Here is a 24,650-nt window from a genome sequence, read left to right on the forward strand (position 1 = left end):
TGGGAATGAGCAGCGGCCACAGAGACACTTGCTCTGAGGACATTAAGACTTCAGGGAGCCTTCAAACTCACCAGACTGCACACAAGGCTGGGGTGGTGAGCAGTCTCCTGTCATCTTTCATTACCTTTTCAATGAACAAATACTTAGTTAGGTCTCCATCAGTCAGATCCTGAGTCTACAGAATCCACCACAAAATATGTGTCCCCAAGAGATCAAAGATGACTATCAGAAGTTTCTCAGAATGAAGTAATACTTAAATTGAGACATGAAAAATGAATGGGCTTCCCAGAGAAGAGAAAGAACTGAGGAAAAGTGCTCCAATAAGAGAACATGTAGCCGGCGCCAGTGGCTCACACCTGTAATCCTAGCTACTTAGGAGGCTGAGATCTGAGGATTACAGCCTGGGCAAGAAAGTCCATGAGACTCTCATCTCCAATAAACCACTAGAAAACTGGAAGTGGCACTGTGGCTCAAGCAGTAGAGCGCTCACCTTGAGCTGAAGAGCACAGGGACAGTGCCCAGGCCGAGGGTTCAGGCCCCAAGACCAACCAAAAAAGAGAGAGAGAGAGAGAGAGAGAGAGAGAGAGAGAGAGAGAGAGAGAGAGAGAGAGAGAGAGAGAGAGAGAGAATATGTAACAAAGGCCCTGAGGCAGAGAACTTGGTCCTTCTCTTTCTTAGCTAGCAGGGCCTGGCAGTTCATAACCCACTCCAGCAACGAAACTACACAGCCATAATTTTTATTCCAATATGCAGCAAAATTTCAAATGTCCACTCAAAGTTTTAGGCTTTTTCTTTTTCTCAAAATAGGTAAGTCTACCACCTTCTCATTTCTCCCTGCTGTCCACCTTACTATTTCTTCAGTAGTCTTCTCAGAGTAGAAGCTTCTAATTCCTGACCAGCTCACATGGCCTCCAATTTAGGCCACACCTTAGCTCTTTGCTGGTCCCTAGTTACTCCAGCTGTCTGTCTCCAGAGTGAACAGGCCTGAACAGGCCAGGCAGGGACAAGGGAGGAAGTATTTCCTAACCAAAAGAAAGAAAAAAAAAAAAAAAAAAAGAACACTACAGGGCCAGGAAGGAAGTAGGAAGTCATCCTGAGTGGAGAAACCCTGGATGAGGCCAGACAGAGCACAGCCCTATCAGGCCCTCCTGGGAAGGAAAGATCTTTTGGAGACAGGGAGCAGCATGAGACACCTCCTGCCCTTGTAAAGGGCACAATGTGTACTGGGGACATACAAACATTTCTAACCTAAAAGCATTCAGCTCCTGTGGCTCTGTCTGTCCTCCTCTGGTCTCCACCAAAAACAGACTGGGAGAAAATGAATCAAGTTTTACAAGCTTCCCTATTTACCCAGAGCTACAAATCTATCAGTGGGGAAGCTTTTAAAATAAACTCTCTCCTAACACTGTCACTTCCTTTCTTCTACTTGCCCCCTTCCTCCAATCTACACACACGCACACACAGGCACAAGCACCACCTCTTATAGTATAGCTTCAGCTGTGAATGTGGTGTCTGAAGAGAAATATCAAGTTCAGAGCAGACACTAATCCATCTGTATCTGTCATAAATACTCTCCACTCTTTGTTCCTGTTTTAAAGCATACCAAGAAAAGCTCCATAGGCAGAGACACCTTCCCCAGAACACTGGCTACCTTTCATTCTGGTTCTTTAGTTCAGAAATATTTGTGGGACATTTTCTATAGCCTCTGCCTTGTCCTCTCAAAACAGTACTAAAAATTGAGTGCAGTGTCACTTAACAGGTGAAGTTACACAGCCAGCACTGGTTACCCTGTGAGCAGAGCCCTAAATACAGTTGAACACTCAGCTTCTGTGGAGCCGGGCACAGTAGCTCAGGCCTGTAATCCTAGCTACTTTGGAAGCAGAAATGGGGGGATCACTGTGAAGGCGTAACAGTTTGTGAGACTGTGCGGTGGCACGTGCCTGTTGCTCCAGCTACTACGGAAGTTTGATGGCAATGGCCTAGACCTGTCATTCCCAACGACATGAGGAAGCACAAATAAGATCATAATCCAAGCTGACTTGGGCATAAAACAAGATTTCCTATCTTGGAAATAACCAAGGCAAAATGGGCGAGAAGCATTATTCAAGTAGCAGAGTATCTTCCTAGTAAGCACAAGGCCCTAAGTTCAAACCCCAGTACCACTTAAAAAAAAATTGGTTCCCCAACATTCTTACCTATCAAGCAGAAAAATTACAGATAAGAGTCCCATTCTGGATAAGTCATTAAGAATCACCCAGAGTGAATTTGTGCTTCTGCTCCAAAGCTGTTAGCATGGGGTTCCCAGGACATACAGGCTGCCCAGACAGCAGTGCTGACAGTACTCTCAACCCCTCGCCTTCCAGCAGACCCTGAGCCAGCGAAACCAAGCCTAGGCACCTTCTTGCCCTAAGATCCTCTAAGGCTTGAGGTCCCTCAAATAAAAGCAATCACACAGCCCCTCCTACTTTCTGACAGCTGCCCCAGGAAGAAGTCCCAGGAGCTGAGGGGAGGCGTGTGGGTCCCTGGCTGAGGAAGATCTGCAGGCTGTGCTAGGGTCCAAGAGCTCAAGGGTTCTCATCACCAGTTCAAGGCTGCTTGTACCTCATGTGCCAGGCACAGTACAACACTCCCCATAAAAAACAGGAAGGAAGACTGCCCCACTGGCAAATCAACATACTACATGCAAGTCTAACTCTTTGGCTGGCTTTCCATACCTCTGAACCTATAAAGTGGTCCTACTTTCTCAATCCTCCTTGTCCCCAACAAGAGTCCCTCCTTTCTCCCTGTAGGCAGCCCTCTTCCCTTTTTATCCCCAGCCTCAGGGCAGCTTGTTTCCCACAGTTCTCAACTCCCCTCAGCCACAAAGCAAAACTTTCACTCTATAAGGAACTTTCCACAAAGAACACTATAAAACCAGAACTGAAGCCAGGTGCCAACAGCTCATGCCTGTACTCCTAGCTACAAGGGAGGCTGATAACTGTAGGATCATGGTTTGAAACCAGTTCAAAAGCCTCCATCTCCAAAACAACCAGCAAAAAGCAGAGCTGGAGGCCTAGTTCAAGTGACACAAGCCTGGGCAAGTGGCAAGCCCAAGTACATGGTACTCAAACCTCAGTACTGACGGGAAAAAAACAAAACAGAACTGCCACTCATCTGTCCTCTCTCTCACTGGGATGCCCAGTAGAGAAGAAAACACTTTGCACAGAGTCTAACGTTTGTCACAGGAGGAATCCATTCTCATAGTCTTCTGCTGGATCAGTCTGTTACTGCTTATCATTTCCAGGGGACAGGGGAACAAACTATGAAGGTGAGAGTTTGGAGGAACCTTAAAGAACACCATGGATTGACTAGTTGAAGCTGAAATCTAGCCCCTCCCTCACAGCAAAAACAAGCGTTGCCACAAACCATACCACGCCATGACTCCCTCAGGAAGGGAAGAATTTACAACCAGCCCTCTCAACTGCAACAATGTAGGCGCTCTGTTCTGCTCTGAAGTCCCTCCCACCCCACAGAAGGCTTTCTTGGGAATTCTCCTTCAAAAAGCATACTTTACACATTGAGTGTCTTCACTTCCCGAACCATTCAGAATTAGGGAAAGGGAGAAATCCACGTCTGCTTCTGTTTGAAACTGTCAAAATTAGCATTCAGTAATTAAAAATCACACCCTTTCTCTTAATAACCTAACCAGCATGATACAATCAGGTTGTGCCAACTCTTTAATCTAATTGACTAATTACAGATTTTAATTTAGTCAGTTACTGAACAACTGTTGACAATTTGTTTTCATTAGGGACAGAACAGAATAAATATTTAGGCTTCCAGTCACAGACTCCTGTGATCAGCTCTCCATCGTGACCCCAACTTCAGAGCAATGGGCTCCAGCTCTGTGCGCATCCTCAGACACAGGTAACCCTGATGCTCTCCCGCCACTTTGCAGCTGCCACCACAACCCAACAAGCCTTCCAACAAGTCCCTCTAAAGCAGAACCTACACACAGCAGCCTCCATTCCCAAAGAGGCAATTCCCAGATTCACACACATCACTCAAGAAGTGGCAAACACTTAAACGTTGTGAAGAAAAATAAATTCAACACTACGTGTCACTGGCTTTTAAACAACAAAATAAGTTAACAGTCAAAATAGGTTTATCTGCATTCATCTCACTAGAAGCAAACTGTCACTAGCATCTTTTTATTTCAAAGACACATTTACAGGTTTCTGTAATAAAATGATCCAATTCTTTCGACGTAAAAGTTTCTTCAAGGTCCTATCTCCCAAAAGCAACCAAAAGTTGGTCAAAATAATTGCATGAGCCAGCTCACCTCCATGTTCCTAGTTACTTGGGAAGTTGAGATCCGGAGCATCACTGCTCAAAGCTAACACAAGCAGAAAAATCATTGAATCTCAGGGAAGCTGAACAAAATGGTGCTACCCTGTCATCTCAGCTACAACCCAAAGCATAAACAGGCAGACTAAACCAGGTGCAGGCTGGGCCAAAAGTAAGACCCTATCTCAAAATAAGCAGTAAAAAAAAAAGGCTGGCGGAGAGTGCCTGCCAAGCAAGCCAGAGACCATGAGTTCAAATCCCAGTACCACCAAAAATAAATATAAATACACACACACACACACACACATATAAATACACACACACACACACATATAAATACACACACACACACACACACACACACACACACACACACACACACACACACACACACACACACACACACACACACACACACACACAGAGTAGTGTGGCTTAAAGTATAAGAGAGGACCTGGATTCAAGTCCTTCTTCATCCAAGAAACAGGATCATGCCAGGTGCCAGTGACTTCATACCTGGAATCCAAGCTATTCAAGAGACTGAGATGTGAGGATCACAGTTCAAAGCCAGTCCAAGCAGGAAAGTCCATGAGACTCTTATTACCAATTAACCACCAGAACCAAAGTGATGCTACAGCTAAAAGCTCAGGGACAGTGCCCTGGCTTTGAGTTCAAGCCCCACAACCAACAAAAAAATATTATTCTTATATTCCTCTGTCCTCATTCTAAAAATTAAGAAATAGCAACCCAGAAAGAAGACATGACCCACCAAAGGGTCATTTAGTGGGGAGATTGCACCGTGAAAGCTGATATCGAGACTGGTTTTCCAAGAGCTCATCTTCTCAAGAAGGTGCCAGTTCTGACAGGCAGCAAACACAGGATCTCTGCCTCTTCAAGTCCACAGGGAGTGGTCAGAACTTTCTCCAAGGGTCCTATGACCCTGGGGTTCCCACCCCCCTGCCAGCTGTATTATGTTCCATTAACAGGGAAGCCAGTTACACATCCCAAGAGAAGGGGTGGCTGACCTGCACAGGGCCTAAATGTTCCCACAGAGCCAACTCTGCACTCCAACGCCCCATGTCAGGACACTGTGCAGGTACCATCAATACTCATAGTAGACGAGGAAGCCCAGCTACAGGCTACAGTTCCAGCCTAAGTAGTCTAGCCAGATCCCTGCAAAACTTCACTGTGAACATATATTTTTTAAGTTCAGCAAGGATCAGGTCTGCCATCAATGGAAATAAAGCAAACATTCCTTGCGTTTTCTATTCACTACAATTCTACCAATCTGGTGAACTCACACTGGTTCCACTGAGCATCCAAAGAAGCGCTAACTGTATCATTCTTCATTAAAATCAATGGGGAATCTGGTCTGGGGATACGGTTCAATGGCAAAGCACTTGTGTAAGTATGCAAGTCCCTAGGTTTGATCCCCAGGGCTGCAAGGAAGGAAATAAACAAAATATAATTGTGACTCAATGCTTGCAATATCTTTGTAAATAAAGTATCTTGGAGCATAGAATCCATAGAGGTGGCAGGACACAAACGTAAGAAGGCTTTGTAAAAAGAGCTAGGGAACCTTTCTATAAAATTAAACAGGCCCAAAGCATGATACATGATACTGTCTTCCCAGATGAAGTTGTTAAAAACCAGTCAGTCACCCCATAGTGAAGCAAAGAAACCAAGCACTGTCAGCAGGGTTTGCCTTTTACTAGCTAGGACCACTCCCACCAGGACCTGCCAGCCCAGTATCAAATCATACCAGGCCATCTAGTGGGTCATCATTAATTAGGCAGATGCCAAATTTGATATTAATTAAGAAAAGCAGCATGATATTGTAGTCAAGAGAACACTAGAAAAGAGCTAAAACTAAGTTCAAGTCTACGGTCAACAAGACTGAACCCCTCCATTGCCTTATCTACAAAACAGGAGTAAAAATAGAACCCAACTCCCAGGGCTGTTGATTATAACATAAAGTAAAACTAAGGCCCTCAGAACAGCACCTGGGAAACACTGAGCACTCAATAATGGCTCACTATCATTATGAACTCTTCAGAAAATGGGAGTAATTCCTATCCTGTCCAAATAGTGACGAAATTGAATGGAAACACATTTTCAAAGGCCTGTGCCTATAGTAAGTGCTCAATAAACACTAGTGCCATTAAATAAGTAATCAACTATTTTAGTGCTGTTTAGTAACATGTCCCTCCCCTTGAAACCACCACCCCAACTCCCACCTCTAAGGACAACTGCTGCCTCTAACATTGTGGGGGCCACAGAAAAACATTCTGATTTCTACCTCACTGCCTCTCCAAGTTCCCCTTGACAAAGATGCTGGCAAAATGATGCCAGAGAAAGTATGTGGAGACAGTCAACTAGAATTTAAGTTCATTTTCTGTAGCTTGGGGTCAGAATCGACCGAGGCACTCTGGTGATCAAGTTTTCTGCAATTCCCTATTCCACGCATTAGCTCGCTGACAGAAATTCACCGCGGTATTTAAAGTGGCAGCCATCACAACTAACTCAAATTGTATTGGCTTCCCCGATGCTGAAATGCTCCGCTGAAACCATCAATTGGCCAATTCAGAGATAACGTGGTGGCTGAAATTCCCTGTCATGCTGTAAAATCCCTTTCGCAGCAGCTCACGGCTCGCAGCTCCGCAGTGGAACCTGCGCCCAAAGCTGCAGCCAGCACTGTCTTGTGTAACCTAAGAGGCTGGCAGAGCAGGATCTGGCGGGCAGCAGCACTGCCAAGGGGAAGGGCCTCCAGAGAGAGAACAACATTTTCTACTGGAAGCCTTCTAAAAAGCAGTGCAAAAAGGCCAGCAGCACACACATGCCCTGCACCAGACCTGCCCACTGGGTGCTGCCCCCTCCTCGCAGGCTAGGTGGCCAAAGCCACAGGCGGCACTCAGCCTCTCCCAAAGAAAGCTGCAAAATTCCTAAAGGATGGCACAGACATGCGCACACATGTCAGCCTTATAGGGGGAAGAGTTTCTAGAGCCACTGGCTGCCATGGGAATCAGGAGCCCTGCAGTCCCACACATTGGCCAAGTTACCACCCTGCTCCAGACGTCTATATGCCCACCTGGAAACTGCAAGGCTCCTTCTTGAACTTCGTTCCATGACTAGATGGTTGGTTCAGATTTGAAATACAATTCTCAGAAGACGGCTTGACTATCACAAGCCAAACAACCTGCCCAAGGTCATCTGAAGGAATCAAAACTGTACCCTGGTCACCCCAATCCCAGTCCTGTGAACTCTCCATGACCCTGAATCTAGGCCCCAGCACCTACAGTACAGAGCCAAACAAGTGGCTGGTGTCCTGGGAAAATAGCCCACCAATAGATGGCTCTTCCCATCAGCATGCAAGGCCACAGCCAGGATCCCGTGTGGGAAGGCCACCACCCAAGTGTCCTCTCTCAAACAACCTTCTGTAGCTGGGAAAGGAGGATCAGAGGAGAGCCTTGGACAGCAGTCCCAGGGAGCAGCATGCTTCTTAAGGTCAGAGGACTGTGAAACACAAGTGAAATATCAGTTTCACCCAAACACACAAAGAACAGAACACAAAGCCTGCGCTGGGAGCTATGCAAACAGTTGTCACTAGGAAGGGACAGGGAACTGGGGATGTGGAGCCCACTGGTTGAGACAGGGTGCCCTGGGACCTATCCTTAGGATTCTCCCTGCAGCCATAAGCCTATTCAAACAATGTCCTCCATGGCAGATCAGGTTCCCCAAGCCCCAACCCAGACATGCAAGAGGAGCTATCCCATGCCAGTCAGGTGGGCAAGCGGCAACCTTCTTAGGCTTTGCCTAAAGCTGGGTGCATTCCACTACTGAGCTGAGTACCCCAGCTCACCCACAGTGTGAGCCAGCTGAGGGTCCATCCCTAGAAGTGAGAACTACTTACTGCTTACCCAACATTTAACAAGCAGGCATAGAGTCCTTCTCTGTGTTCACTGCACCAAGAATACGCAGCAAACAGCAGAGACCAAGGTCCGACAGCCTAACAGGCATCACCCTGGATTACCAGATGTGATAGGAAACCTTTCTTATTATAGATCTAGAAGCTGAGACTCCACCTCCAATCACTGGACCTTTGGGAACTGAGTTTCAACTTCAGTGTCTCTTGGCCAATGGCTTTCACACTTGAGTTAAGACCCACAATGAGACAAGGGTTACCTGACAAACCCAGGGCATACTTACATTTATGTGCACTTGTCAATCACTAAAAACAGAGGTTTTCAGAAGAAATATTCATGTTTACTCAGTGCAATACAGCTCTCTTTTGGGTAATTATCAGTCATGACCCTCTAAGATGATTTTTGATGCACTAATGGGTCACAACTCAGTTTGCAAAACATGTGTCACTCATCACTCTTCATTAAAACATGTCTTTACCATGCTTGATATCTGAGCAGAGATCAAATTGCACAGTATGGCTCACTGACCTCCAGGTTTATTCACAACTCTATGACAGGCCCCAGGAATGAGTGGGCCATGGGGATAAAGATGAAGTTTCTGCCTTCAAGGAACTTACAGTCCAGAAGGTGGAAGGGAAGAGACTCTAACTCCCCATGAAATAACCTCCTTTCTAGACAGCAGGTAACCAATGAATGAGATTTCTTCTCTTTTTTTGTCATTGTTGTTTATTTTTTTGTTTTTGTACCAGTCCTAGGGCTTAAACTCGGCCTAAGCACTATCCCTGAGCTTTTTTGCTCAAAGTCAGAACTCTACTTGAGCCACAGCTCTCATTCTAGCTTTTCAGTGGTTAACTAGAGATAAGAGTTTCATGGATTTCCCTGCCTGAGCTGGCTTCAAACCTTGATCCTTAGCTCTAACTCAGCCTCCTGAGCAGCTAGGATTACAGGTGTGAGCCACTGGCAACCAGCCCCAGTGAAATTTATGGGGTTTCTGGGGAAGAAGGGAAGTGGGATCTTTCCTCCTAGCAGGCCTGGGGAGGAGGGGGGGCAGCCACATTCCAGACTGGTATGTACTCTACAGAAGAATCCCGTTGGTAGAGGAGCAAAAGTGCCCTGTCATGTGCTATGGTACCATGGGGAAGGCCCAGAGGCAGCCAGAAAATCACCTGTTCCATGGAAAGAAGAGGTGGAAGAGGAGGAAATAGACACAAGCACAGGCCAAGTGTTGACCAGGGTCATCCTCGAGCCATCTTATTTCACCTTCACAAGCAGCAGGCTGGGGTACCTCTGGCATATGACACCTATACCCCCATCACTTGGGGCTGCCTGACCCAGAGATCCATACAGCTCCTCAACAGGTGAGCAAGCAGGTGAGCCACAGTTCACTGGCACATACCTCTCACACGAAGATTCCTCTGCCCCAGTCTCCCCTGCTGCCAATCATTGCACAGCTAGCTATGAGAAAGTAGGGCTTCCATGGCCATGAATAGCAGCACATGCCTCAGAGCTATTCAGAAGGAGGAGATTGGGAGAGCATGGTTTTAAAGCTAGTTAGGGAAAAAAATTAGCAAGACTCCACCTCAATGAACAAGCTGGGTGGGATAATCCTAGCTACTACAAGGAAGGCACAGGTAACAGAAGTACAGTCTATAGCCACGCAACAGTAAGACTCTACCTGAAAAATAACTAAAGTAAAATGATCTGGAGTGTGGCTTAAATGGTAGATGCCCTGAGTTCAAGCCCCAGTACCAAAAACAACAAAGAAAACTGAAAGCACACATTATACAGTGCTTACTGTGGCCAGGCACAGAAAGGCACCTATTGTGTATAAACTATAAAAAGGCACCTATGTGTGTATAAGCTCACTAATCCTGAAAACCATGTGTACATAATCTCTGTTACCTAATTTTCCATCCAAGGCAACTGAGGCATGCTAGTTAATTAAAGTGCTTGAGTTTACAAACAAGAAAGCACAGCCAGGCAGTACAAAGAAAACCATCCTGGACTCTGGCTGGATCCATAGGTCCAAGTTCTAGTAATGACTTACGGTGGGGCATGTTTGTTCTCTGGGCCTCAGTTTACCAATTTATAAAATGACTATGCTGGGCACCAGTGGCTCACATCTATAATTCCAGCTACTCAGGAGGCTGAGAACTGAGGACCACAGTTCAAAGTCAGCCCCAGCAAGAAAGTCCATGATATTCTTTATCTCCAATAAACTACTCAGAAAAAGTTGAAAGTGGCACTGTGGCTCAAGTGGTAAAGCACTAGCCTTGAGCAAAAGAAGCTCAGGGACAAAGCTCAGGCCCTGAGTTCAAACCCCAGGACTAGGACCAGCACAAAAAAAAAAAAAAAGGGGGGGGGCTGGGAAGGTGGCTCAGAGGTAGAGTGCTTGCCTTGCATGCATGAGGCCCTGGGTTCGATTCCTCAGCACCACATAAGCAAAAAGAAAAAAGCCGGAAGTGGCGCTGTGGCTCAAGTGGTAGAGCGCTAGCCTTGGGCTGAAGAGCTGAGGGACAGCGCCCAGGCCCAGAGTTCAGGCCCCACAACTGGACCAAAAAAAAAAAAAAAAAAAGACTAAGTGATTCTCAGTTCTACCCTGATCAACCCTGCCATTTCCATGCTTGCTGTTCCCCCAGCACAGAGCATTATCCCACACAACTTTTTCAAGCAGTTTTCACATCCAAGGCTACATCAGGCTCTTTACCAGAAAGCCAGGAAGGTGCTTAGGAAGTAACCTGGACACTGCCGGTCCTGTTCTCCTGGTCTGGGGCTGCCTGCCTAAGATCCAGGGACCAAGAAGTCCAAAGAAAGAAGCTGACATGTGAGTCTCAGCCTCCCAGGGGCCTCTCATCCCCAGCTCTTCTCCTTAGGGTTCTCTTCTGTGTATCCTGACACACATACAAAATAAGGTGAGGCCTGAACTGCAGGGGCAAGATGCACACTGGAGATGACATAGGACCCTCACAGGGCTTTCAACTGGCTTATTACTGAACACAGACAACCCTTCACCGCACACCCAGTCTTCCCAGACTTCCTTCTGGCCACCTGTGCAGTGGGCAGCACAAGGACAGCCTTGTGCCCATTTTACAGGGAGGGGTGACACTGAGGAGTGAAGGATCACAGCTCACCAGGAATTTGAAGCTGAAATTCAGACCTAGATCCCTGCTAATGCTTCACTGACAGCCCTCTGAGCCTTACCGTTCGCTTTGCAGCAGCACACACAGGCGTGGCCCAGGACCCCTCTGTCCAATACAGATAAGGGCTGAAGACATCTCAAGGGAGTGTTTATCAGTGCCAGCTGTGGCAGGACCACCAGCTCTGCCCCTTGTGAGGATGCAGGGCTAAAACAAGACTGCTATACAAGGATACAAGGAGGGTACCCATGACACATCAGAGGAACCCTGGCCCAGGAGTGCATCAATACAAAGTCAAGGGTCCAGTGTCCCTTCCCTAGGGTCAACTTGCTCTCTCTGAAAATTATGCTGGTGAGTTTTGGGGACTGTGAAGAGAAATCAACCTGAACAAGCACAAGCCAGGTAGACAGACAACCATCATACACAGATACTATTACTTAGCCCTCTCCACATGATGTCAAGGAACTGCTATTCATTCCCCATTGTATAGGTAGGGAAACTGAGGACCCCAAAATCTGCCTGCCTGGAAAAATGATAAACTTGAGGATGAACTCAGGGCTGATGCTAAGTCTCTAGTTAAAACCCAAACTTTCCAAACTCCAAAGAAGTCAAAAAAGGCATAGTGCAGGTACAGTTTCCTAAAACTCCTCTCTCCAAGGCCACAGAGAACCCCATTACCCGGGTGAATCAAAAACAAGCTGTGTGTGTCTATTTGCTGTCAGCTCCCAGCAACATGTTTGTGTGAATCGCTTAATGCACTTGTGCCGTGATCAGAATTATTACCAAGCTAAAAAAGATTAATTTTTCTAAATACTCTAAAGCCTCAGACACTATTATAAAAGGCTACAGCCAGTGTAACATTCCTGTTATCTTGGCTGACAGGGGCTGGCAGGCCTCAAGTACAACCCCCACATTTCTCCTTCCTACAACTTAAATACTCACACTCCCACACAGCAGAGGTGGCCCAGGCATCCTGGGCCTGAGGTCCTCACTAGAGAAGTAGTCTCCCTTATACAACAGAGCCAAACTAAGGGACACTGCAGGGAGTGCTGGGTGTCTCCCGGCTCCCTCCAAGTGTTGGCTGGCACAGAGCTCACTCTCGGTCCAAGTTTGCAAATGCTTAGCTAACAAAGATGGCATTATGCACAAGGCTGGTGCACACTGCTGGTCTGGGAGTTCAAATGAAGTGACCACTGCCAAAAACTTTGTTTGGGTCCCCACTGCTCCCCCCGCCCCACCTCCCGCCTTGAAATAAAGGGCAAGCGTTTGCAATGTGGGGTCTTGCCGCCACTTGAAACCCATTAAGGTGGCCACATTGCCCAAGTTCTGGCAAAATGCAATTCCAGTCCTTCATTTAATGTTTAATTAGCTACCGATGGAGGAGTCTGGCAGCCTCTGGGGTCAAGAGGAATTGTAGAAAACAGGGTGGGAGCCCAAAGAAGAGACTCAATACAAAGTCTGAGCTCCAAGGGGAGGGGGTACAAAACAAAACTGTATGCTTTTATAAAATCTGCCATACAAAGGTGCCAAGGGTCAGAGTCAAAGGCAAGCTGTGAACTTGCCAGGACCTCAGGGCAGATAGCAAGGCTGGCTTGTAGTGGGCCAGCATCCCCCAGCTCCTTGAAGCCCAGCTGCAGGCCTCCCCCTCTTCCTAACCCCATTGTCATCTAGTCATACCCAGATTTCCAGTGGGGTCTGGCAGGCGTGGCCACTCCCTGCCTGGCAGGAACCTCAGCTCAGCACATCCACGAAAAACCCTCTCAAATATCACTCTGCTATTTCAAACCCACCAAGGACGCTGGACCCCTGCCACCTAGCCACAAATACCTCAGCTCCTGCCCACGCCCACAACTCCGGGGTCCTTTCTTCCTTAACTAATCTTCTCAGAGATGAAGTCTCCCAGCCAGGGGTGGAAGGAGAGGTGAACCCAGCATAAAGGGGGCTTCAGAGCAGCAAACCAGGGCAAGCAGGGGAAACTGGATGAGGTCACGGGCCTCCCTGTCCATTATACTCCCCAAGTTCTTCACTGGGAATCCCAGGGGAACTGGAGTTTGGGAGCAACAGTGCATGAACCTCCCAGAATCACGTACAAAGTCTCCTTCATGAGGACACATGCATTTTCTGGAAAGAAAGCCCACAACTTTTATCACATTTCTCCTGCCAAAGCCAGAACCACTGCACCATAACAGATCCCCTTCCAGGGGTCAGGTCTCACTTCTGCCGGTGACTTGGTAACTCACTTCCCAGGGGCTTCACTTTCATTCTGTTACAGACATTTCTTCTGTGAACAGAAGGGGCACTGAGCAGGTACCGGGCCTACTCGGAGTCTAAGCAAACATGCTCCCTCTATTTGCAAGGAGCTGCTACCAGATGAGGGTTGTCAAAAGCAGAGTAGTAAAATGGAAAGAAGAAGGTTCTAGTCCTAGCCTGCCATCTCCTAAGCTCCTTGTCCTTGGACAAGCCTCAGTTTCTTCATATATAAGCAAGGCAGCTGTGAGGCCCAAGAACAATGATTTAAGTGTGTTCCAGAAAGCCAGTGTTCTTCAGCACCTTCGATTCAAAAGCCACATTGTAGGTCTCACTCACTCTAAGCATCTCCTGCCACCAGAGGGAAAACACACAACCAGCTCCCAGAGGTAGAAAGCATTGGCAGTATCTAGAAAGATACCAGAAGACACTTCCACCCACCCAAAGCTCCACCCTGGGGAGCTCCAAGGGGAGAAAGTAGCCAGACAGCCCAGGCCTACAGTATGACACACTCTTGTGCTGAGAGTGCCTATTCAACAAAGGACAGACCAGACCAACATGCCAGAGAACCCAAAAGGACCCCCAGTAGGACCCAGGGGCTTTCCTCCACACTGAAAAGGACTGCCCAGCCTGAGGGGAACAGCAAGGAAACCACACAAGACAGCCGGCAGTCCTTCTGCGGTCTCAGGTGCTCTTCTGATATAAGGCAAATTCATTTCTCAGAAAAGTCCACCATAGTACTAAGTCCTCAGCTCACCATGTTACCATTGGCTAATTCTAAGGCTCTAGGGCTGGTGAAAAATGAGAGCCAAGAAAACCCAGTGGCCAGGTGTGATGGGGGAAAATAGACACTGACTCAGATAAAAACTCACCAAGTCAAGAACAGTTCAAATGCTCTCTCTGCTCAGTCTCCTGGTTCACTCCTGGCCCCATCAGTCTTAGCCTTGACCTAGGAGGGACCTGTGAGATCACCTGACCTCTGAACCCACCATCAGGAAAAGAGAGGACTTTCCCAAATCGTGATTATCATTCCTATACAAGTCAGGACAAGGGGGGCTGGGAAGGTGGCTCAGTGGTTGTGCGCTTGCCTTGCATGCCTGAGGCCCTGGGTTCGATTCCTCAGCACCACATAAGCAAAAAGAAAAAAGCCGGAAGTGGTGCTGTGGCTCTAGTGGTAGAGCACTAGCCTTGAGCTGAAGAGCTGAGGGACAGTGCCCAGGCCCAGAGTTCAAGCCCCAAGACCGGACCCCTCCCCCACCCCCAAAAAAAAAAGAAAAGAAAAAAACAAGTCAGGACAGGACCTTCCATCTGAGGTCCTTCTGAACACATAGGAACTAAGGCCCTCCCTCCACCTCTCTAAACGAGGGATTCATTACCCACAAAAGACTAATGTCTGAGATCAGGCTGCACAAGCTCACCAATGAGAATCTTCAATTTTCCCTGGCAGAAAATACTAGGCCATTTAGCACTCTTACTTATGAGGCGAGAAGGCATGGTTCAAGTGGTAAAATGCGGGCCCAGCAGGTACAATGCCCCCTGAGTTCAATTCTCATTATGGCCCCTCCCAAAAAGGGGGGGGCAACACTCATATTCACAATCCATGTGATTTACTTTAGGACTTAAAACAACTAGTTAGCTGATGTTAAAACTGTCATATTAAAGATCACACACAATTCAAGTCACTGAAGAAATACCTTGTAATTCTCTAAGCCCAAATCACCTGTGCTCTTACCCTTAACTTCTTCAGTCCATTAGCATGTCTTACTACTATGTAAAAGAAACTATGGGAGCTAGTGAAAGAAACAGCACATGGCCTCTGCCATGGAAAAAATTAATAAGCTGCAACTGAAAGGCAAACTGAAAGAAGTTAGCCAGAAGAATACAGAAAAACAATGCCTATCATGGACCCCTGGAGCCCAACCAAAAGAGATTAGAAACAGACTTGGGTCAGTCATGACTACCCCGTTCTATCACTATGGTTATTTCTCTGTTCCTCAGTTTCTCCATCTGCAAAATGGAGCCAGCAATGTGCTTCCTCACAGGGTCACTGGCAGAATGAAATGAGGGACTGAACCCACAGCAGTTAGCACAGAGCCCAGGAAGTTGATATAGTAGAAAGAGCTTTTATGGACAATGAAACAGAGTGACTACCATGTGCAGAAAATCACCAGAAAAGTCCTCTTAAAGCCAGCACTATGAGTCACATAATCCCATCTACTCAAAAGACTGAGGTAGGAGGACCTAGAGAAACAACACAGTGAAGTCCTCCAAGGAGAACTTAAAAATTAGATTAAGATTTGAGTGGACAGAGAGAGATGTACTGTGGGGGAAGGGAGGTTAGTGAGAAGTTATAATTCTAGCAACATGTATTTATTTTCCAGTTGCTTCTCTGCTGCCACCCCTGTAACACAATGCCACCTCTTAATTCTGCCAATCCAAATGAATCACCCTATTCCTCCCCACTGTGACTTGACTCTGGCTGCAGGACACCAGATGGATCCAAATCTAGGAGAAGAGGGCTTAATCCTCAGATCTATGAGTCACAGGCCTCACTCAATGTGACCTCATCTCTGAGCATCATCTTCTCAACGTCACACCAGCCTCAGCAATCTGCACAAGTCTACTGCCATTCCTTAACACATCATTGGCAGCAAAACATATGTAAGCTTCAGAACAGCATATTGCCATGCTGTGCCAGGACAGGAGACCAAACCACAGACTACCCAGAAACTCTCATATCACTATAGAATAACAAACTTGGTTCAAAGGTACCAGTAACAACTCTGAAAGGTAAAAGATTACACAGATCCCTGACATCAAGAGATTGGCTTGAGGGGTTTGGAAGGAGGAGTTCCATGATAGAGTGTCTGCCTGTCCCTCGTGGGTTTAATTTCTAGTACTGCTGGGGGCTGAGTGATACAGGGAGACTGGCTGGATTGAAACTCCACCCAAATGAAACCATTTGCCAAGTAGACAGGAGCAATATAGGACTGACTGTTCATAGGTCTTTAAAACAAACAAGCAAGATTTTTTGTAGAAGGTCAAATTCACTGAGTATTTTTACATGGATGCTGTATCTCTTAGCTTCCCCCAAGTTCCAGTTCAGAAAACCCTATGATCATCACTATGGGATCCCAGGAGAATCAAATAACAGCGAACCAATCACCTCTCCCTTTTACTAGTATAAGTTCATCAGGCAAGAAGTACCAGTTACCAGCTTCTTCCTTCTAAACCCTGGAGAGGATACAAGAACTGGTCCATTTCCACTCCAAGGGCATATTAACTTTTTAGTCATAACAAGTCCATCATAAGTTAGGTGCTGGTGGCTCATGCCTGTAATCCAAGCTACTCAGAAGGCTGAGATCTGATGATGGCAGTTCGAAGCCATCCCAGGCAGGAAAGTCCACGAGACTCCGCTCTCTAATAAACTACTCAAAAAAGCCAGAAGTAGCACTGTGGCCTGAGTGGTAGAGTGCTATCCTTAAGCACAAAGAGGTCCAGGAAAGCACCCAGGCCCTGAGTTCCAAGCTCTGGACTGGCAAAAAAAAAAAAAAGTCCATCATACCAAACAGGCTCAAACTCAGTGAACTTCCCTTTCAGTCTCTTAACTTCTACCACAGGATATACTTTTACTATATCCAAAACACTGATTCTGACAACTTATAAAATTCACCCAGATGAGATCTGGTCTCCCAAGCCAGTTTCAAACAGCATGCGGAGGACTTGGATAGCCTGGCCAAGAAAGTGGGACTTGACAATGTCCAAGAACCAACTTCCATGACCATAGCATGAGAACCATTCCTACCTACCTGCTACTGAAAAGCAAGACCAAATAGATCATCTACTATGTGCACACACAATTATGTGTGACACACACACACATATAAACTCAATACAGACTCAACTCTCTAGGGCCAACAAGAAGAACTGAAAGGAGGCCATACAAGACCTGCAGACACTTCTCTTCCCATCTTTCAACAGAGCCCAACCTGCTTCAATAGATCATAAAGTATGACCACACATCCCAGGTTCAAAGCTACCTTCCACCTTTATTTCGCAGGAAATTGGTGTGGGAGATGGAAGACATGGCAGACAAATAGTTTCATAAGTTATTTGTCTGGAGAATAATTTCCTAAGTCTTAAGACATGTATCCAGGTAGAAAGTAAAAGAGCAGAAAGTCCGATGAAATTAACACACTTTCACTAGAATATTTGGGGCAGAGGATCACCAATAAGCTCAGTATCTCAGCATACCTATCATCCTATTAAATACAACAGCTTCCCTCCCCATACTATAACTTGAAAGACCACTTTCTAGAAGACAGAGCTAGAGTTCATTCTACCAAATTTCTCACTCAATTATCCCTTCTATTCCAAAAAACAGTTTTCACATTTGCTTTTTACTTCTTGGTTGTATCCACATTTTTTACCCTTAAGTCAACACCAAACAGGTTCAGTTCCTTCCCGGCTAACTGTCCACACTGAATACAAACCTTACATGAGTCTAAGCTCTGCAAACACCACTTAATTCTCCAGATATGTATCTATACTCTTTTGCATAATGGTAGCATTGTAAAATACCATTCCTCAAGTTAAAAATCCTTCATCAGGAGGGTCCAGAGGGGTGGGCAACAGGGAGGTAGGTGAGCAGGAGAACAGAAAGAAAGGCAAGGAGAAAATAAAGACCATTGCCAATTGGCTGTGTAGATGCTTTCGGTACTAAAGAAGGTAGAGCTATCCAACCCTATAATTATTGCCAGGATTAAAAATTTGTTACTCACATAATCATGAAAGGCTTTTGCTTCACTTGAATGTTCACAAGTGTCTCTCCTTTCAGGAGCTGCACAGTAAAGGTCCCAAAATACGCTGCAAGTCAGAAAATAAAATAAGATCAGGTTACTAATTATTACTTGTATACATTCAGCAAGTGCACAATTCATGACGCTAACAGCACCAGGTTTCCCAAGGTTTTCACTAGGCAAACTCAGTTTAAAAAACAAAGCAAATCCAACCTCCTCTGACAAGCCAGGTGTTTGTAATAAGAACAACAGTTTGTATCTACCAAGCACCTATTCTGTGCTAGATATTTCTCACAGTCAATATTGTAAGAGGATCCTCTTCCCAATTTACATGCTTCATATACAAGGCCACTGAGGTTTGTAAGGATTCACACCACACACCCATGGATCACAGGTGTTAATGCAGAGGAGAATCCACACCTATCTCATGCCACCCCCAAACCCAAATGGCTTCATGTTATAAAAAAGTAAGTTGTGGAAGTCAGGGCACAGCTATGATTCATAGGCACAGCAATGTGGGCCACTCTGGCAATAAAGGAAATCTTACAGGTTCTTAATCCCAGAACCTGCACCCCTACCCACCCACCAAAGAACACAAAGCAATTAGCCACAGGAGAGGCTGTGGACAGCCTCTTGTCCCTCCTTGTTAAACAAGGCACAAGGACCTTTTTAGAAAGCACTCATCCAGTGAAGAGTGGGGAGGTGACAGGGGACCCAGAAATGGCACCCCAGCCTCTGTACTGTGAGAGTCCATGTGGTCATTCCAATACTGTTGGTAACACTATATACACAAGTCCTTTACCAACCCAGAAAAGAATTATACAAACATAGGAACACCCCAAACCAGACATCAAGGTCCAGACAGACCCAGTTTGAAGGGCACAATGGGACCTGGAACTGTGGTCTGACATGTGAGCAGTTCTCCTGGCTGAACCATACCAGCTCCAGTCATCACACAAGTAGCTCACTCAAGGTGTGTGAATAATGCAGCCCGCCCATCAGCATAAGATCGGTTCCAGTGTCTCCTCCAGCTTTAGAAAGCCTCAGTCATTTGTTCAGTGTCAAGTCATACTCAGTAACTTCTAACACACCAGACCTCACCTACTCAGATCCACCACAACCTGAGCTCAGTACAACCAACCCCACGCTCCAGGTACAACGATGGGAAGGCTGCAGAGGCCTGGATGCAAAAAAAAAAAAAAAAAAAAAAAAAAAAAAACCAGGGGCTTGCCTGGCTGCAACCGGGACCTGAGGAATGTTCCTCCTGTCTTCAGAGCTACACACTGGATCAACCTCTCCACACAGGAAATTCCAGTCCCTTCTAAGAAACTTTCACTCATAATGAACCAAGTTTCTTCACAATCCAGGGCAATCAGACCTGCCAACCTCATCCACAACTTGCCTCTAAAAAAAGCCACAGCCAACCTATCACCCACTCTCGCAGGTGGAATCCTTGCGCCACACCAGACGCCTCCAACCAGGCAGTTGGAAGGTTGGCAGAAGTAATTAAAAACTCATTTTCTCTGCACAAGTTAGAACAGACACTTCATCCTCCCATTGTTCAAAGAGACCTGAAACAGTAACCTGAGCTAGTGGTCAGGTAAATGTGCTAAGGTGCTAAGATCCCAACATCCCAACACATGACACTCCATTCTCCGGCACTCCTCCAAAATATTAAAAGCTACCCTGTCTTGTTCTCCCTTTCAAAAGGATGTGAAAGACTTCACCTATCTGTCCCACAAAATACCCACATCACATCCTCATGACAACTCATTGTCTTGGGCCCTGAGACAGCCTCCCTCCTGCCTGCTGGTTAAACCTGGAGAGAGGGTCACACATAAGAAGAGGGAGGGGGAGAGGGGAGAGAAGAGAGGGAGACAGGGAGAGCCCCTGAGGACAGCTGCAGGCACCCTGCCAGGCTTACTCTAACCAGTTGAGGTTCTAGGTAATATTAAGCTTTGTGGTTTCAGGGATGCTGGGGTTGGGAAGCACAGGGGAAAGGAAAGTCCAGTCAGTGTGAATCAGTATCTCTACAGGAAATGCATCGCTTTCTTGCTTTTTCTGTGGGTCCCTGGAACAGGTCCACTACTAGATGTTCTCAAGATCTGAAGCTTATAGAAGAAAGAGGAAAGGACAGGCCAGTAGCAGAACAGACCTGGTGTCCCCTTCACTTTGCCCTGCCCCCACTCTAATTAAAGCAGCATGCAGGATTGACAAAAATCCTTTTTCCAAGCTCCTGCCTAGTGCTCCAGAGTGAAACAGAAAAGTAACAAGTTTCTACCCTCGCTCTGTAAGGTTTCCTTGGTTTTTCCACAGAAGAAGAAACACCAAGGAAAAACTTCAGGCAGCAGTGTTTGGTCCTTTTCCTCCTTGGCCAGTTCTGATGTAGGTGCACAGCTGAAGCTAAGGGTGAAGGGCTGCTCCAGGTCTCCTGTCTTTGTTCACTTGGACCCAGGGCTCAGAACAAAACACACACACAAAACTATCACACAACTTACCACCACCACGAGTGCAGAAACCCAGGAGGTTCTCCCAGCGTGATGTTTTTTTCCCATCGAATCTGGAACAGAGGGAGCACAGAGGTAGCTTAGACGGACAGAGAGGAGGGACAGGCAGGCAGGGGCTTCCTGGAGCCAAAAGGCTGTGAAGACCAACTAACAATAAATGCCAAAAGGTGATAAAAATTCAAAATGGTGGCCACAGTGACTGCTCCTGAAAACAAAGGCTCTAAGAATAGTGGGGAGGAAGGGGTGTCAAGAAACTGGATGCTGGGGGTGCCCACTCACCTCTGATAAGAAGGTCTGTGCAGATTTCTGTGCTCCTACGTGCAGTAAATATTCGTAGACGTATAAAGCTAACCTGGCAAGTGGGTAGGGGGGAGAGAGAGAGAGAGAGAGAGAGAGAGAGAGAGAGAGAGAGAGAGAGAGAGAGAGAGAGAGAGAGAGAGAGAGAGAGAGAGAGGAGGGGAAGGGGAGAGAGAGAAGAGAGGGTCAGATCACACTGGGACTCTGGACCTTGCCAGCAGGCTCAGAGCCCCATCTTCACAGTCCCATTGTAGCCGTGGGCAGAGGTGAGCGGCTCTCACCCCAGGCATGGCCTTGGAGTGAACAGTTAGGGGGTGGGTACCAGGGACGCGCTGCCCTGGGGCTGGAAAGTGGGAGAACCCCCAAACTTGAACTTCCAGGCAGCGTTTGGGCCAAACCCACCACCCTATGTCTCTCAAACTCACACACCACGGGAGCCCAGAGCCACCCTCCTTTTCCTGATCTACTCTCCCTGGCCACGTTCATCCCGCTTGGGGGTCCGAACAGATTCAGCCCGGGTCTGGGTGACCGGCGCGCTCTGGAGAGGGCAGCAAAGCGCCGCCCTCCACACCTCCCCTCAAACAACTGTCCCCCCAAGCGTGGGGCCGAGCCGGCGCCGCCTTCCCTGCCCAGTCGGGCGCCCCAGAGGGCGCGGAGCCGGCAGCGAGGCCGCGGACAGAGAAGGGAGAGCGCTCCCGGCCGAACAAAGCCCCCGGCACGCACTCCTCACGCCGCGGGCGGACAAAAGGAGCCTTCGGGGCTGCAGAAGCCACGCGCCCCCTGTCCGCGCCCGGTGGGCAAAGTGCGGCCACCGCGGGGAGCGCGGGGCCGGGGCGAGCGCACCGGCTCGCGGCGGGACCTCGCCCACCCCTCGCGCCGCCACGGAACCCCCCGCGCGCGGCTCGCCCCGAAGCCACCAAGTGCCGCTCGCCGGAGGCTGGCTGCCCCCCGTCGTCCCTTTCCCCGGTGTGCCCCAGCCTCCGCCGACTCCCAACAATGGGCTCCCCCACGCCGCCGCCACGGCCGCGGAGAAGGGGCCCGGCAGGCGCGCGGAGCCCCGGGGGCTGCCGGAGGTGAGCGACCCCGGCCCCTCGCCCGCCCACCTACCTCCCACCGCCCGCAGCCCGGGGCGCGCGGCCGCCACTCCGCGAGGCTTACTTTTCCCGAGCCTGCCCGTCCGAGGGCACCGCCGAGCCTTTGCCTTTGGCAAACATGGTTTGTAGAGAAGAGGGCGCCGAACCCCGCCGCCGCCGCCGCCGCCGCCGCCGCTACCGTCCGGTCTCCCGAGCTGCCCTGCTCCCGGCCCCCTCCCGGCGCTCGCCCGCTCGCTCGCGCTCGGCTCGCCGCGCTCCCTCCCTCCCCGGCGCTGGCTCCGCGCTCTTTCCAGCTGTCAAAGCGTCAGCCCCGGCCGCGGCCCCATCTCCCTGGAACTCCTCCCGCGCGGCTCGGCCTGCGCTGCGCCGCCGCCCGCCCGGCTGCCCGCCGCTCGCTCGTTCGCTCGCTCGCTCCCCGCGCGCCCGCCGCTCGGCTCCGCCTGCGCCGCCCTCTGCGCCTCCGGCACCGCTGCCGCTGCCGCCGCCGCCGCCGCTGGTCTACTTGGAGCTCAACCGAACGTGGCTGCCCCGGCAGGAGCGCGGCGGGCGTCCACGCCCCGCGACGGACGGCCGCCCTGGCCAATCGGCGCGCGGGGGCGGGCCCGGCGGCCGGGAGGGACGCCTGTCAGCGCGGCCGCGGCAGTCCCGCTGCGCCGCCTCCGCCAGCCGCTGCCCGCTCCGGCGCTGGCCGCGGCTGCAGGGGGCGAGCCCCGGCTCTGGGATGGGGCGGGGGCCCTCAGGGCTCCGGCTCCAGAATAGGGGGCTTGGCCAGCGCTCCCGCGGCGCGCACGGCTGGGGCCGGGGCGCTTCGGCTGCGTCCGTGGGAGGCGGCTCGGACCCCAGGCGGAGCGTCCCTTCCCCTCCTGCGGGTCTCTCTCGCTTATCGCCTGGCCGCCCCTGCGGCTCGCGCCCGCCCAGCCCTTATCTTGCCCTCCCCCTCGACTCCGACCCGGACCCCTCCCCAGACTCGGGCCCTGCGCCCCGCCCCGGGCCTTTCCGCGCCCAGCTTAGCTTCCCCCGTGCGCCGGCTCGGGCTCCACGCTGAGCTGGGCGGCTGGAGTCGGCGCCGAGGTGCGCGGTTGCTCCTTTACTAGATCATTAAAATACTTTGGAAAACCCCAAAGTGGAGCCGCGCGAAAATGGTCCCTAGCGTGTTTTGGGGAGCCATAGGAAAGGATCGGGGGACTTGAGCTTAGAGAAGGGAGAGTGATATCTCCCAAATTTCCAAGGTCTGCTAGCCCTGGCAAGTTAGCCCCTGGGCACCTCCACGGAAAAGGGTGCAGTTCCGCGGGGGGGAGGGGGCGTCACCTGGATGCCCCGCGCCTCTGAATGCCCGCCGCAGCGATCGGCAAACTTCAAATAAATGGAGCTTAAATTGGGGAGGGGGGGACGAAAGTCGGGCGTGGGGGGGAGGGGAAGCTTCCATTGTCAGTGACCCAGGTGTACAATAGGAAAGGGGGGGGGGATGCTTGCAGAGTGACCCAGCTATTTGCTTCTGACTCTTTTCTACCTTGGCAAAGAACCCCACAAACCCCCCTCATGTACCCCTCCTTGGATATTCTTAAGACCCGAAACTGGCAAAAAAAAAAAAAAATAGAGGAAGGTTCCCCCATTTTCAGACTGTTTTTAGAGCGCTGTTCTCTTTAAATGTGATAAAACACTGTTGGCACTGTCTCTTTAAAAGAGTCAAGCAGAAAAAGCTGTGTAAGCGCTGATTGGCTGCCTGTTTGGATACATCTTTAGGGGAGCCTTGAAACTGTTAGCCTAGGTTGATTTTTTTTTTAACTGCGCTGTTCCAATAAACAAGTAACGCCCCTCCCCCTAACATGCCTCGCACCAAACAATTAAAGGATAGGTCAGTGTCCTGGGGAAAACACGTTTCAAGTAGGAAAACTCAGGACTAGATTTCAACAAAATAAACAATAATTCCCTACCATTAAAGTTTGCTTATTTTGCTGTGTAGAAGAGAGGAAAGGGGCTTTTAAAAGAAATGCCCCGCAGCAAACGGATCTGCATTGGTTCAGGAAGGAGACTCAGGGTGCATTTTTGGAATAATATTCTGCTCCGTCTAACAGCCTCCCTAAATTAGAATACAGCCAGGCTCCGCGGACACCTCTGGATTCACTCTGCTCTCTGCTGGAACCTAGAGCTCACAGGGAAAAGGGGCAGAAAAAGGAGACACTGAGCCCTAGGTTGGGGTGTCCTGCTACCCCTAAGTTTAAAGGGGTTGTTTTGTCAATGAGAGAAGATGCTTGGAGATTGGAGATAAAAATATATGGTGGGGAGAGGAGGAAATAATTACAGTTATATTTTTCCCCTA

The 24,650-nt window shown here is 48.9% G+C and overlaps 1 protein-coding gene across 4 annotated transcripts in view; it reads right to left on the minus strand.

The window, feature by feature from the left end:
* Positions 1-22,834, minus strand: part of LOC138807144 (single-stranded DNA-binding protein 3) — a 156,814-nt gene extending 133,980 nt beyond the window's left edge. Inside the window, exons 1-4 of one of the 4 annotated variants that reach the window (XM_069992734.1) lie at positions 22,395-22,834; positions 21,219-21,291; positions 20,931-20,992; positions 18,415-18,499 (exon numbers count right to left, since the gene is read on the minus strand). In XM_069992734.1, the coding sequence (XP_069848835.1) occupies positions 18,415-18,499; positions 20,931-20,992; positions 21,219-21,291; positions 22,395-22,450 (276 nt within the window). In that variant the 5' untranslated portion in view covers positions 22,451-22,834. The remainder of the gene's footprint in view (positions 1-18,414; positions 18,500-20,930; positions 20,993-21,218; positions 21,292-22,394) is intronic. The other 3 variants (XM_069992733.1, XM_069992735.1, XM_069992736.1) reach the window with 3 other exon arrangements.
* Between the last annotated feature and the right edge of the window lie 1,816 nt (positions 22,835-24,650).

Source organism: Dipodomys merriami, unplaced genomic scaffold, assembly GCF_024711535.1.
Source record: "Dipodomys merriami isolate MVZ:Mamm:240054 unplaced genomic scaffold, mDipMer1.0.p SCAF_412, whole genome shotgun sequence".
In the NCBI taxonomy this organism is placed as follows: Eukaryota; Metazoa; Chordata; class Mammalia; order Rodentia; family Heteromyidae; genus Dipodomys; species Dipodomys merriami.